At 68.8% G+C, this 11,812-nt stretch overlaps 1 protein-coding gene across 1 annotated transcript; it reads right to left on the bottom strand.

Annotated features, from left to right (window-relative positions):
- Nucleotides 1–6,967: 6,967 nt before the first annotated feature.
- Nucleotides 6,968–10,418, bottom strand: LBX2 (ladybird homeobox 2). Its single transcript, XM_065405590.1, has 2 exons — nt 10,085–10,418; nt 6,968–7,332 (listed from the first exon to the last, which is right to left on the bottom strand). Exons 1-2 carry the CDS (start codon nt 10,416–10,418, stop codon nt 6,968–6,970), a joined length of 699 nt encoding a protein of 232 aa, XP_065261662.1.
- Between the last annotated feature and the right edge of the window lie 1,394 nt (nt 10,419–11,812).

The following is an 11,812-nucleotide window of genomic DNA, read 5'->3' as shown; positions in this document are numbered from 1 at the left end:
GGTCTGACCCGGCCTGGCCTGCCGGGTGCACAAGGGCTGAGAACCCCCGTGCAGAGGCCGAGCAGGGATCCCGGGGGGGAATCTCAGCTGGTGAGCCAGGCTGGGCTGGGGCCAGAGAGCTCTGGGGGGGTCGGTCACACCTGCAGCCCCCAGCCTAGCCCACCACCATGGCTAAGGCTTGGCCAGAGACAGGCCAGGGCAGGGTACAGCTGACAACGCAGAGGCGCCGTGGCCCTGAGCCCATGGGGCCGGCACTGCACACGCCAGCCCTGATGCCAAGCCCTGCTCCAGCCGGCTGCGCTGGGGCTGGAGGGAGGGCGGAGGCGGGGCAAGCTCGGTGTCACTGTGGGGCTGAAGGGGGCCTAGAGCAGCCTGGGGCCGGGGGAGATTTTGCCCTCAGGGGAGGCAGGACGGCCAGGCCTGGGGCGGGTTCCTGCCCAGAGGGGGAGGCTGCGAGTCCAGCCGTGCGCTCGGTCCCCAGAGCAGCCGCCCTCCAGCACGGGGGGCAGCCGCTGACGTGTCTCCTGGGGACACGCGCGGGTAATTCTGGAGCCGCTGCGGCTAAATCCTCACCTTGAGGTCAGGAGTGAAGTGAGGGCGGTGTTCACATTCAAGGGCCTACTGGCCGTTTGCCCATGTTACAGGCCGGGCTGGAGACTGGTGCACTGGAGCAGCTGAGGGCTGCGGGTCAGGATTGAGGGGCACCACTGCAGCTGGGGGTGGGGCAGCCCAGGGAGCAGTGCCGGGTGTAAGGACAGAACACCCTGGGGGCACTATGAAGGTTTGAAGCAAGACATCCAGGCCCATCAGCGTAGCGTTCCAACCTCCCAGTCCTGGGAGCTGCTGGGGACTCAGCCGGCCCTTGGAGGAAGTTAGAGCAGCGTCAGAGCTTCTCCAACTGGTGCCTGAAGCTACAGCCCACAGCGCTGTGCCCCCCAGACCGGCAGGGTGGGGGTAGGTGCATGCAGTGCCAGCCCTTACCCACTCACCAGTCCCCCAGCGCTCCGGTGCTCTGTGAAGGAGTGGGACTTAGTCATAATATGTTGAATGAATATTGTGTGTGCCTCGGTTTCCCCTAGTGCTGCATTGTTACTAGATGTGGCAGGGAAGGTTGTTTACTCTGTGCAGAGATCCAGGTGTGACTGCGCCTGGCTGGGCCCCAGGCCCACGGACAGTCCCAGAAAACAATGGCCACTCCAATAACTACTAATAACCCTGGATGCCACCCCCCCGGCCCCTCCTTAGGAGGCCGGCCAGGTGTGAGCAGTGGGAGGACAAAGGCTGTAGATGGGGCCAGGTGGGGTGGTTCTGCAGGGGCGGCTGGAGGCAGGGGAGATGCTCCTAGACTGGGACTGGTGGAAGGGGTCTCAGGGTGGCCTCCGAGCTGCGTACGACAATAGTTCAGGACCAGGCGCCTGCTGGGTCTCGGGCTCCTGCCCAGCTCCTGCTGAAGCCCCAGGACGCCCCTCCCGGTTGGGCAGAAGCCAGAGGTATCACATGGGGAGGCATGTGGGGGTCACGTGCCCTCCCTCCCCCTATTTTTGCCAGGGTTTGCTGACCCCACTCGGTCACATGGTGCTGCCGGGCCCGCTCCCTGCGGGGAGGGGCTGATGAGGGTCGGGGGGGTGCCTGGGGGGCTGTGCCTCATGCTGTTGCGGGGGGGGGAACCCCCGCATGCTCAGCAGGCCCCAGTCGTCTCTGTCAGAAGCCCTGAGCTCCCCCATCCCCCCAGTCTGGTAGATGGGACCTTGGAGGGAAGAGACCAAGCGGGGGTGGGGCCGTGGTCCGGGCACTGGGGCCCACAAAAGATTAATCTGGCCCTGGGTTTGGCCATCCCTAGCCCCGGCTGTAGCTTTCTGCTCTCTGGTAACCAAGGACTGGCTATGCCGGTCCAGCCACCTGCTAACCCCCACTCCCCCCGCTGTCACCTGCCGGCTGAGAGTCCCGGCCGATCGGGGGGGGGGTGCAGTGCTCCCTTTGGGGTACACGTCTCCCCCAGGGGTCCGGCTCAGGTCGCCTCGCTGCAGGGAGCTCACGAAGTGATGCCGGGGGGCTGAAGGCTCTGAGAGTCGGTCCCAGGAGCAGAGGAAGCCAAGGGCCCCCCCTAGAGAGAGAGTGACCCTGAGGCAGGGGCAATGGATTCTTCCTAAAAGTGGGGGGGCATGAGCCCCGCCCCTTCCCTCGAGGCCCTGCCCCCTGGCCAGGCCAGGGAGCCTGGGCCCCTCCACCTGCCTGGGGTGGTGGGGGCCGAGAGCAGCCCCCAACCCATGTCCCCGTGCCCTGGACCCTCCACCCAGGGCAGGGGGAGGGTCTGCAGCTCCCCACAGCTGCCCCCGCAGCTCTTACCCCTGGGGGCAGGGCTAAAGAGTCGCAATGGGCCACGGTAAAGTCTGCGGCTCCCCAGGCTGCTCTCAGGGCCGGCTCCAGGCACCAGCGGAGGAAGCACGTGCCTGGGGCGGCCCGTGCTAAGGGGCGGCACTCCGGCCAGTCTTGGGGCCGCCCAGTCCGGGCGGCTTCTTTTTTTTTTTTTGCTTCGGCAGTTCGGGCGGCCCTGGCTGCTCTTACTTGGGCCGGGATCCAGCTTCCCACCTGGCTGGGGGCTGGGGCCTCAGGTGGACAAGAAGGGGCGGGGGCAGGGGGCCGGGGCCGCGTTGAAAAGTGGACGGGGCAGGCCCGGCCATGACCCTTGGCCCCCCCGTTCTGGCCCCCCTGCCGAGGGGGCAGGCACAGTGAAGGGGTCCTCCCAGGGACTGGTCCAGAGCCGTTCGAGAGCAGCACCAGGCCTGTGGATCCACCCAACACCCCGAGGGGCCTGTTACGTGCCATTCGGCTCGGAAAAGTGACAGTGTGACTGGCCCCCCGCCTGTACCAGCCTGAGCTGCTGCTGCCGCTGTCTAGTCCAGCTCCTGCGTCATCAGCAGAACTGGTAGCTAGGATCTGCCAGGCAGGACACCTGTGCCAGCCGCGCTGCCTCCCGGCTCTGCCCTCCGGGACACTGGTGCAGCCCCGCTGAGGCCTGGCCCGGGGCCTACGGTCGGGGTGAATTTACCCCGTGCCTGCAGCTAACCCGGTTCCCAGGCAGGCTTGTGAGCAGCGCCAGGCACGTGCATGGCGCCTGGCTCTCCCAGGCCTCACAACTGTCACATTAAAAGCGACTCCCCGCAGCAGCTGGTCAAAGGCACTTTCAGAGCGAAATCCCATTGCTCAGCCCCCGGCTGTTCCCACGGCAGGGCTCGGGCGGAGCGGGGGCAGAGGCTTGGCTCACGCCTGGGGCATTGAGCAAGGGGCAGCGCTAGTCCCCAGCCTGGGCAGGGACACGGTCCGAAGGGTCAGTTCTGCCGAGCGCCGTGGCCCTGAGCAGCCCGGGCGTCCCTCGTGGGGCACTGGCCTCTCCCTTAGCCAGTCTGCTTGGGGGAGGGGGCGCGTGGGGTGTGACGTCACTGCCAGCCCGCCGGGCGGGTGCCCCAGGCCTCTGCCGGTGCAGCAGCTGCGGGCGGGGGGGGGGGGGGCACCCAGTGGCTGCAGTGCGTGGGCAGGGCCTGCTGGAGCGCACATGTGTAGGGCTCCGTGGTCCCAATTCAATTGAAATCACTTTTTTGGCACGACAAGATAGAAACGGTGCCAGACGTAATCCATCACCGCGGGGCTGGAACGTGGCCCTCCGCCCCCCATGCTGCAGTAATGCGGTTATCCTAACGCATCCCCGGGAAACCTGCTCGCTGCCCCCGCCCTCCAGCCCACTGCAGGCCCAGAGCCACAGGCGTGTCTGCTGCAGATCCAGGGACAGCCACACACACGCGGACACACACTCACTGACACAGACACTGATGCACACAAATGCACACAATGATACACCCACTGACACAGACACTGATGCACACACATGCACACAATGACAGACACTGACACACAGACGCACACACAGACACACACACACACAGACACACATCGACACAGATACAGACACACTGACACACACATGCACTGACACCCCCCAGACACGCACTCTGACACACACACATTGACACACACACAGACACATGCACTGACACGCAGACACATTGACACACATGCACTGACACACACTCTGACAATCACACTCAGTGACACACATTGACACACACACATGCACTGACACACACACATTAACACACATGCACTCTGACACACTCAGACTCACACACTGACACACACAAGCCCTAGTATGTTGGGAACAGCTGCACCTCCGGGGAAGGAAAGATGCCTCCCTGCCTGGAGACGCCCCCAGAAGGGGGAGGGGAACAGAGCAGGAAGTGGGGCTGGAGACCCCCAGGCACAGGTCCTCGCTGGGCCTTGCTCTGCCGCCCGTGACCAGCCCGGCCACTGCTCTGTCCTTGCGCCTGTCCCCAGCTGAGTTCACTCAGCAGCAGGCTCAGTTTCCCCGGGCTGCCCGCGGCGCCTGGGCTGACTGTCCAGTTCGCCTCCCCTCCGAGCCGGGGCTGCCTGAGGCCGGCGGGTTCTGGCTCCCGGCGTTCCGTGAGGGGCCCAGACCCCACCCAGGGCCCTGCCAGCACCGCCTGCCCCAGGCCCCTGCCCCCAAACGGCTGGGGAGGGGGGTCTCCTGGCCAAGGGGAGCCGAGAACGAGCTCGCGTCCGCTGGGCCCGGCAGCGAAGCCAGAGAGAGAACAAAAGGGCTGGAGCCAGGACAGAGCCAGAAAGAGAAACAATAGGAAAGGGACGGTCACGTCGGGGGAGGGGGGAGGGGGGAGGCGGAGCAGCAGGAATGGGAGGGGGAGGGGGATTCTTCCCTCCTAGGCAGGGGCCCACGGTCAAGTGAGGGGGGGGGCTCAGCGCTCTGATCTTCTGGTCTGGGGGGGGGCTCTGATCTCGGGGGGGGGGGGCGCCCCAGGGCTCTGATCTCCTGGTCTGGGGAGGCTCTGATCTCCGGGGGGGGGGGCGCCCCAGGGCTCTGATCTCCTGGTCTGGGGGGGGGGCTCTGATCTCGGGGGGGGGCGCCCCAGGGCTCTGATCTCCTGGTCTGGGGAGGCTCTGATCTCCGGGGGGGGGGCGCCCCAGGGCTCTGATCTCCTGGTCTGGGGGGGGGGCTCTGATCTCCGGGGGGGGGCGCCCCAGGGCTCTGATCTCCTGGTCTGGGGGGGGGCTCTGATCTCCGGGGGGGGGGCGCCCCAGGGCTCTGATCTCCTGGTCTGGGGGGGGGGCTCTGATCTCCGGGGGGGGGCGCCCCAGGGCTCTGATCTCCTGGTCTGGGGGGGGGCTCTGATCTCCGGGGGGGGCGCCCCAGGGCTCTGATCTCCTGGTCTGGGGGGGCTCTGATCTCGGGGGGGGGCGCCCCAAGGCGCTCTGATCCCCTGTGGGGGCGCGAAGCTTGGCCGAGGCCCGCCGCTCCCCCTGCCGGCCGCGCGGGGGCGAACAAAGGGCCTTGACTGCCCCACTGGCTGCCCCCCCCCCGACCCCCCAGTATAAACAGCCGGCGATTGATCTGCGCAGTGCTACCAATGGGCCGCGGGGGAGCCCGTGGTGGGTCACGCGGGACCCCGCTAATCCGTGGCTACCCCCCGCCCCCCCCTCCGGGGCCGGCCGCAGATGCGGGGGGGCGGGGGGGCGGCTGCCCCCCGATCAATCACCCGCCTGCCGGGGCTGCAGCGACTCGCAAACCATATGGAGCCCGGCCGGCTCCTAATTGAATCACAAGCGGAGCCGACACTGCCTGGAGAGGAGGCCGCGGGCTGAGGCCGCGGGGGAAGGGTCCGACCCCGGCCCTGGGGGGGGGGCGCCCCCGTTCCAGTCACCCCGGCCCTGGGGGAGCCGCCCCCGCTCCGCTCGGTCTCCTCTGCCCGTACCTGCAGATCGGCCGGCAGCAAGGAGGCCCGCACCCAGCTGTTAATAAGGTGTCTCCTTTTATTCAAACTATATACACACAAATGAGGGGGGGCGGGCCCAGGCCCACTCACCCTCCCCCCGGGGAGAGCCAGGAGCAGGGCCCCCACAAATGAGGGGGGCCGGGCGCGCCCCTTGTTCCTTTCACCGACTCCCGGAGCCCCCCGTTCTCGCTGAGCGGCTCCCCCCAGGCCAGGGCTCCCCCCCCCGCCCGCGGCAGGGAGCAGCCGAGGGACACGGACACACCCGACGGGACCAGATGACGCTAGAACATAAAATAAAATAAAATGAAATGAAATTGCACCAATTCCCCTCAGAGAGCGACGGGAGCGGGCGGGACGGGGGGCAGGGCAGGGCTGGGGAGGTGGGTACCCCGCGCCCGGGGAGGAGGAGCAGGGAGGTGGGGGGTGTACCCGCGGCGGGGGTGGGTAGGAGGAGGAGGGGGTAGGTGGGACAGGCGGGGTAGTATGGATGGGGTCGGGAAAGGGTACAAGGCGCCTGGGGGAGAAGGGGGTAGGCGGGGGAAGGGTACCCGCGCCGGGGGGGAGGGGTAAGCAAGGTGGGGGTGGGGTGGGCAGGTTGAGGTGGGCCGGGTCGGGAAAGGGTATCCCGCGCCCGGACGGGGGAGGAGGTGGGAAGGGGGAGTAGGCAGGGAAGGAGGGGGTAGGTGGGGGTGGGGGAAGGGTACCCCGCCCAGAGGGGGATGGGGAAGGTAACCCCGGGCCCGGAGGGGGAAGGTGGGGGAAGGGTACCCCGGGCCCGGAGGGGGGAGGAGGAGGAGGAAGGCGGGGGGAGGCTGGGGGAAGGGTACCCCGGGCCGGGATGGGGGAGGAGGAGGAAGGCGGGGGGGGGGGAGGGGGGAGGCTGGGGGAAGGATACCCCGGGCCCGGAGGGGGGAGGAGGAGGAAGGCGGGGGGGAGGGGGAGGCTGGGGGAAGGGTACCCGCGCCTGGGGGTGGGCAGGGGGGCTCCCCCCTCAGTGAGGTGTATTTGGTAAGTCCCAGGCTCTCAGTTCAGAGGGGCGCAGACGGGGGCCCGGCCCCGCCCCCCAAGCCGGCTGCCTGGGGGGTCTCGGGCGCTGGCCCCTGCCCCTAGTCGTCCACCTCGATCTCCTCCTCGGAGCAGGGCTCGGGCCCCGGGGGCTCGCCGAGCTCGGCCATGCCCGCCAGGCTCTCCAGGGCGGCCGGCGGCAGCTTCTTGAGCGACTCCACGTCGGCCTTCATCTCCTCCAGGTCGCGCTTGAGCTTGGCGCGGCGGTTCTGGAACCAGGTGATGACCTGCGCGTTGCTCAAGCCCAGCTGCTGCGCCAGGTGGTCGCGGTCGGCCGGCGCCAGGTACTTCTGGTAGAGGAAGCGCTTCTCCAGCTCGTAGAGCTGGTGGTTGGTGAAGGCCGTGCGCGACTTCCGCCGCTTCTTGGAGGCCGGCCGCGGCCCGAAGGCACCCAGCGGGTCGCGACCTGCGGGGGAGAGGGAGAGGCGGTCAGGGCGGCTGCTGGCCGGGGGCACCGTCCCTGCACCGCCCCCGGCCGGGGCCTTTTCCTCGGCACCCCCCGGCCATGGGGACGCGGGTCCGGCTCCCTGTGGCGCGGCCTGCGAGCCCCCCGCACGCTGCCCGGGGCCCCTCGGCCCGAGATAAGGCCCCTCACAGCCCGGGCTCATTTCGGCTGGGGGGTGGGGGGAGGAAATCCCCCCAGCTCTGTGGGCAACAAAGAACTCAGCCGGGGCAGGGCCCCGCTGGCGCTGGGGGCTCGCACCCCTGGCTTTCCTCTGCCTGTTTGCGGGGAGCGGCTCCGTTCTCCAGCCCGGGGCAGAGCCGGCTGCGGTGACTTGTCCCGGCTCCCGGGACTTCCCTGGGGCTGGGGCAGCTCGCAGCAGTGGCGGATCGGGCCCTGCAGACAGCCCGCGGCTTGTCCTTCGGGCTGAGGCCGGGGCGGCGGCGAGGGGCCGCGGACAACTGGAGACAAACTAGGCGAAGACACTGGAGTGACCCGAAATCTCCCGGCCCGGCCCAGTCTGACACGGACCCGGCCGGCCGGGCAGCTTCCCCGCTGTGAAATTCTCGCCTCCGCGCGGGTTCGTTTCCCCGCCCGCCACCCCGTAACCCGGCCGCAGCCAGGGCGAGGGAGCCAGGCACGGCCCTGGGGCCGGCGGCGAAACTCGAGTTGTGCGTTGACACACAGCGATGGCCGCGTTTGTTACACGCCGTGGGTGCATTCACCGACCCTGAACGGACAATCTCCCGCATTACAGACCCAGCCCGGGTTAAAACAGCCCGCACAGGGCAGCGTCTGTCTTCCGTTTTAGAAACGATTGTGCGTTTCCTTAGGGGCTAAAAGCTCCCCGACGAGGCCGCTGCGGCGGCTCCATGCTTGAGAGTCCCCGAGCCCAGGAGCGGACAGCGCGGCGCACATCGGCCCCTGGCCCCGCTAACGAGTTTAGACGCGTGTGTGCAGAATAGCGAATATCGGTTCTTTTCTCTCTGTCCCGATGCTGCGCCAGGGCTTGGCAGACACAGACACACTGGGACATACGAACGGAGCCCGACGTGCGGGGCCGGAGTGTCTGAAAAGGTCGGGCTCCTTCCAGTCTAGTTTTGAACTTTCGGAGAGGCGCTCAGGGACATTTATCGCCCGAAACGTGCGCGCTCCGAGACAGTCAATACACAGCCCTGTGCCTGTAAATCCGCAAACGGTAAAACGCACCAGAACTCAGTGCGTTCGTACGAGCGTAAGGTGTCGGGCGGGAGAAACGATTTTAGACACCCGGCGGCCGCTGTCTGCCAGTGGATCGCGTGGTTTGAGTGCACTCCGCGAGTTGTGTCGAATCACACATTTCCCGGGACTCGCGTGAACTGGGTGTGCCCGGGAGAAAGTCCGAAATAAACTCGATTTCACGCGCCCCGCGGGCTATTTGCTACGGCTCCCGGGCGGCGCATCGCCGGCTGTTCGTACCCGCCAGAAACGCCGGTCTCTGTTCGGAATATACCCGGCGTGTCGGGAGAGTTGTGCGTGTGTCTCAGAAAAACGAAAATCGCCCGTAATGCGCGGGGCTCCGGCCGCAAATTCAGAGCCCGCATTTCGCGCCGCGCCGCCCGGAGAGCGGATCCCAACGCGCCGTAATGTCAATTTCTGCGTTCTCCCGCGGGCTGCGGAACAAAACTTTGTCCCGGCGACACGCGGAGTATTTATTTAACCGCCCCAATAATTGTAACAATGTCTGTGTCAAGCGAAACGGGAACCTGCCGCTCGCTCCTTCGGGGTGGGAGGCTACAGCCCCGCGGAGAAGCGCTCGGCAGCTGCACAGACATCGCGGGGCTCCGTGTGTCTGGGTCGGTCTGGCTAGTTAGCCGGGTGTCTGTCTGTCTAGGAAATGGGGAATGAGTCTTCCACGCAGACAAGCCCCGGCACAAGCTAAGGCAGCGGCTCGCAACCTCTCCCGGCCGGAGTCGGATTGGTCTGGGGCGCCCCGAATTCCAAATCCAGACACAACGGCCCAGGAGTGTCCGGCGCCCCGGTCCTGCACAATGGCCGCCCGCCCCATTGTTACCACAAACGGGATCCGTTCCACTCTACATAGGGCGCTCGCCTTTCGGGGTAAACAAGCCCGTGTCTCTAGGAAATGTCAGTTTGTTCTGACTTCGCTGGTGCTTTTCTTGTAAACTAGGCCAAGCTCTGGAGAGCTGCTGTTCCCTGACAGACCCCTGGGCACCGCGGGGTAACGAACCCCGGTCCCCGGCGGAGCGGAGACCCACCGCGCTAAGGAACTTGAACACTCAGCCCCGTCCCTGCTCGCAGCTCGTAGGCCCCGGGACTTTCCCGGGCGCGGGGGTCTCTTGCCCCGGGCTCCATTTCGTTCCCCGGTCGCTCTGGCTGCAGCCCCAGCCCCGCCCGGCTTCACCCTCACCGGCTGCTGCGGGGACTCCCCTGCCGCGGGCGCTTTCGCTTCCCCCGCCCGGGGACCGAAGCGTCCCGGGCCCCGGGCGGGGGAAGCCGGGGGGCCGCCAGGGTCCCGGAAAGAGCCCGGCGCAGTTCGGGGCCGCCTCCCCTTCCCATCTCCCAGAGGCCGGTCGGGTCACCGCGGTGTTCCCCGCCCGGCAGCCAGGATCGCCAAGGCCCGGCTGGGGAGCGGGCAAGGCCCGGAGCCCCGGGAGAGGCTGCCCTGGCCCTGCTTTGCCCGGGCCACCGTCCCGCCCCGGCCGCGCCCCGGTACCTTCCGCAGCCTGCAGCACGTTCACCTCCAGCCCCTGGAAAGTTTTGCTGGCCAGCTCCTCCAGGGCGCAGAGCGGGGAGGACGGGGCGGGCACGCCGTTCCGGGGAGCTCCGGAGCCGGCCGCTCTGTCCAGCAGCCGGGGCGAGGGGGCGCAGGGCCCGGTGGCCGCTTTCCACACCGACGGCTTGCTCAGGATGTCCTCGATGCTGAACGGGGTCAGCGGCTTGTTGGAGTTGGCTGGGGGCGGCAGCTGGTCCAGCGGGCTCCTCCGCCTCTCCTGGCCGGCGGGGCACAAGAGGGGGCCCGCCGCCTTCCCTTCCTTGGCGGAGGTCATGGCCCCAAAAGAGGGGTGCCCCCGCCCGCCCCCGGGCTCCTGGCTCCGCGTCCTTCGCCGGGCAGGGGCTCAGCAGCCCCCCCGAGCCATGGGGCCGGGTCCCCCCTAGGAGACTGCGCTCCCGGGCTCCCAGCCTCCGCCCCCGCGCCTGCTGCTGCCAACACTCACACCTCCCCGAGTGCCCCCGGCGGGGGCCTTGGAGCGAGGCAGCGCGGGGCCCGGCGCGCCCGGCTCCCAGCTCCGGGGCTCCCCCGGCTCCCCGCTAACTCGGAGAGTTCAGTTCTAGCCAAAGCTTCCCCCTCGCTGGCCCGGCGCTGGAGCCTTAAAGGGACAGGGCCAGAGTCACTAATTGGGCACCGGGGTAGGAGGAGCCTCAGCTGGAGTATTCGCAAAGTTTGGGAGCTGGCGGGAATGGGAGGGGGACCCCCCTTCCAAGGGCCCGCTGCGGGGCGGTGTCCCGAGGCGCAGGCCCCGCTGCTGGGGTGGGGGTTCCCCGAGGACCAGGCCCCCTAGAAGCGCGGAGACACGCTCCAAAGACAGCCCTTGGCAGACACACGCGGCCCAGCTGGTCAGGAGCCCGAACCCGCGGCCTGTTGGCCTGGGCTCCCCGCAGAGCCCACGGCGACCCCGCCTCGTCTCCAGCGGCAGTCCCGCCGGCCAGAGCTCACGGCGCGGCTGGGGTTAGTGAGCTGCAAAGCGGCCTGGCCCAGGCCCTGCCCGGGCTGAGCCCCAGGACTTGCCGGGCGCTCGGGTCTGGGGCCTGCGGGCGGCCTCGCTTTCCGGGCCCCGGGGACCCGCTGCCCCGGGCCGGGCTCTGCACAAGCGCAGCGCCTTAGCGCTCCCGGGCCGGGCTCCGGCGGCGGCGGGATGGGAGCTGAGCTCGGGCCCCCGGAGCTCTGCGGGCAGCGGGGTCACTGGCGGCTCGTGCGGGGGTGACCGTCCCTGTCTCGGGAGCCCAGCGCGGGGCGGCCCGGGCCGACGCTGGCTGGTGGCCGCTGCTGCTCTCGGGCTGTTACCTACAAACCTGCGCCCGCAGCCGGGGCCCCAGGGGCGGGCTCGGGGCCGTCTGGGCTCGGGCGCTCGCCCCTGAGCCTCCTGGCAGCCGCTGTTCGCCTCGCTCCGGCGGGGCCCTGGCTCGGGGTTAGCTGGACGCGGGGTCCCGGCTGTTGGCTGGTCAGGGCCGGGGCCCCGGGTCCTTGTCAGGCTCCCGGGGGGCGGCCCGGCCCGGGCTCTGCCCGCGGGGCGGTGGCTGTAGCTGCCCCGCGGCTGCCGCGACTGGGACTTGGGTAGCGTGGCCCCCACGAGCGACCGAGCCGGTCCTGCTCGCCGCCTGCCCCTTCCAGCCGTCGGGTGGGAGCCGCGGCCCGGGCCCAGCCTCCCCCGGCGCCCCGGCC

This window comes from Emys orbicularis, chromosome 5 (assembly GCF_028017835.1).
Source record: "Emys orbicularis isolate rEmyOrb1 chromosome 5, rEmyOrb1.hap1, whole genome shotgun sequence".
Classification (NCBI taxonomy): Eukaryota; Metazoa; Chordata; order Testudines; family Emydidae; genus Emys; species Emys orbicularis.
This window is presented reverse-complemented; position numbering and strand designations above follow the sequence as displayed.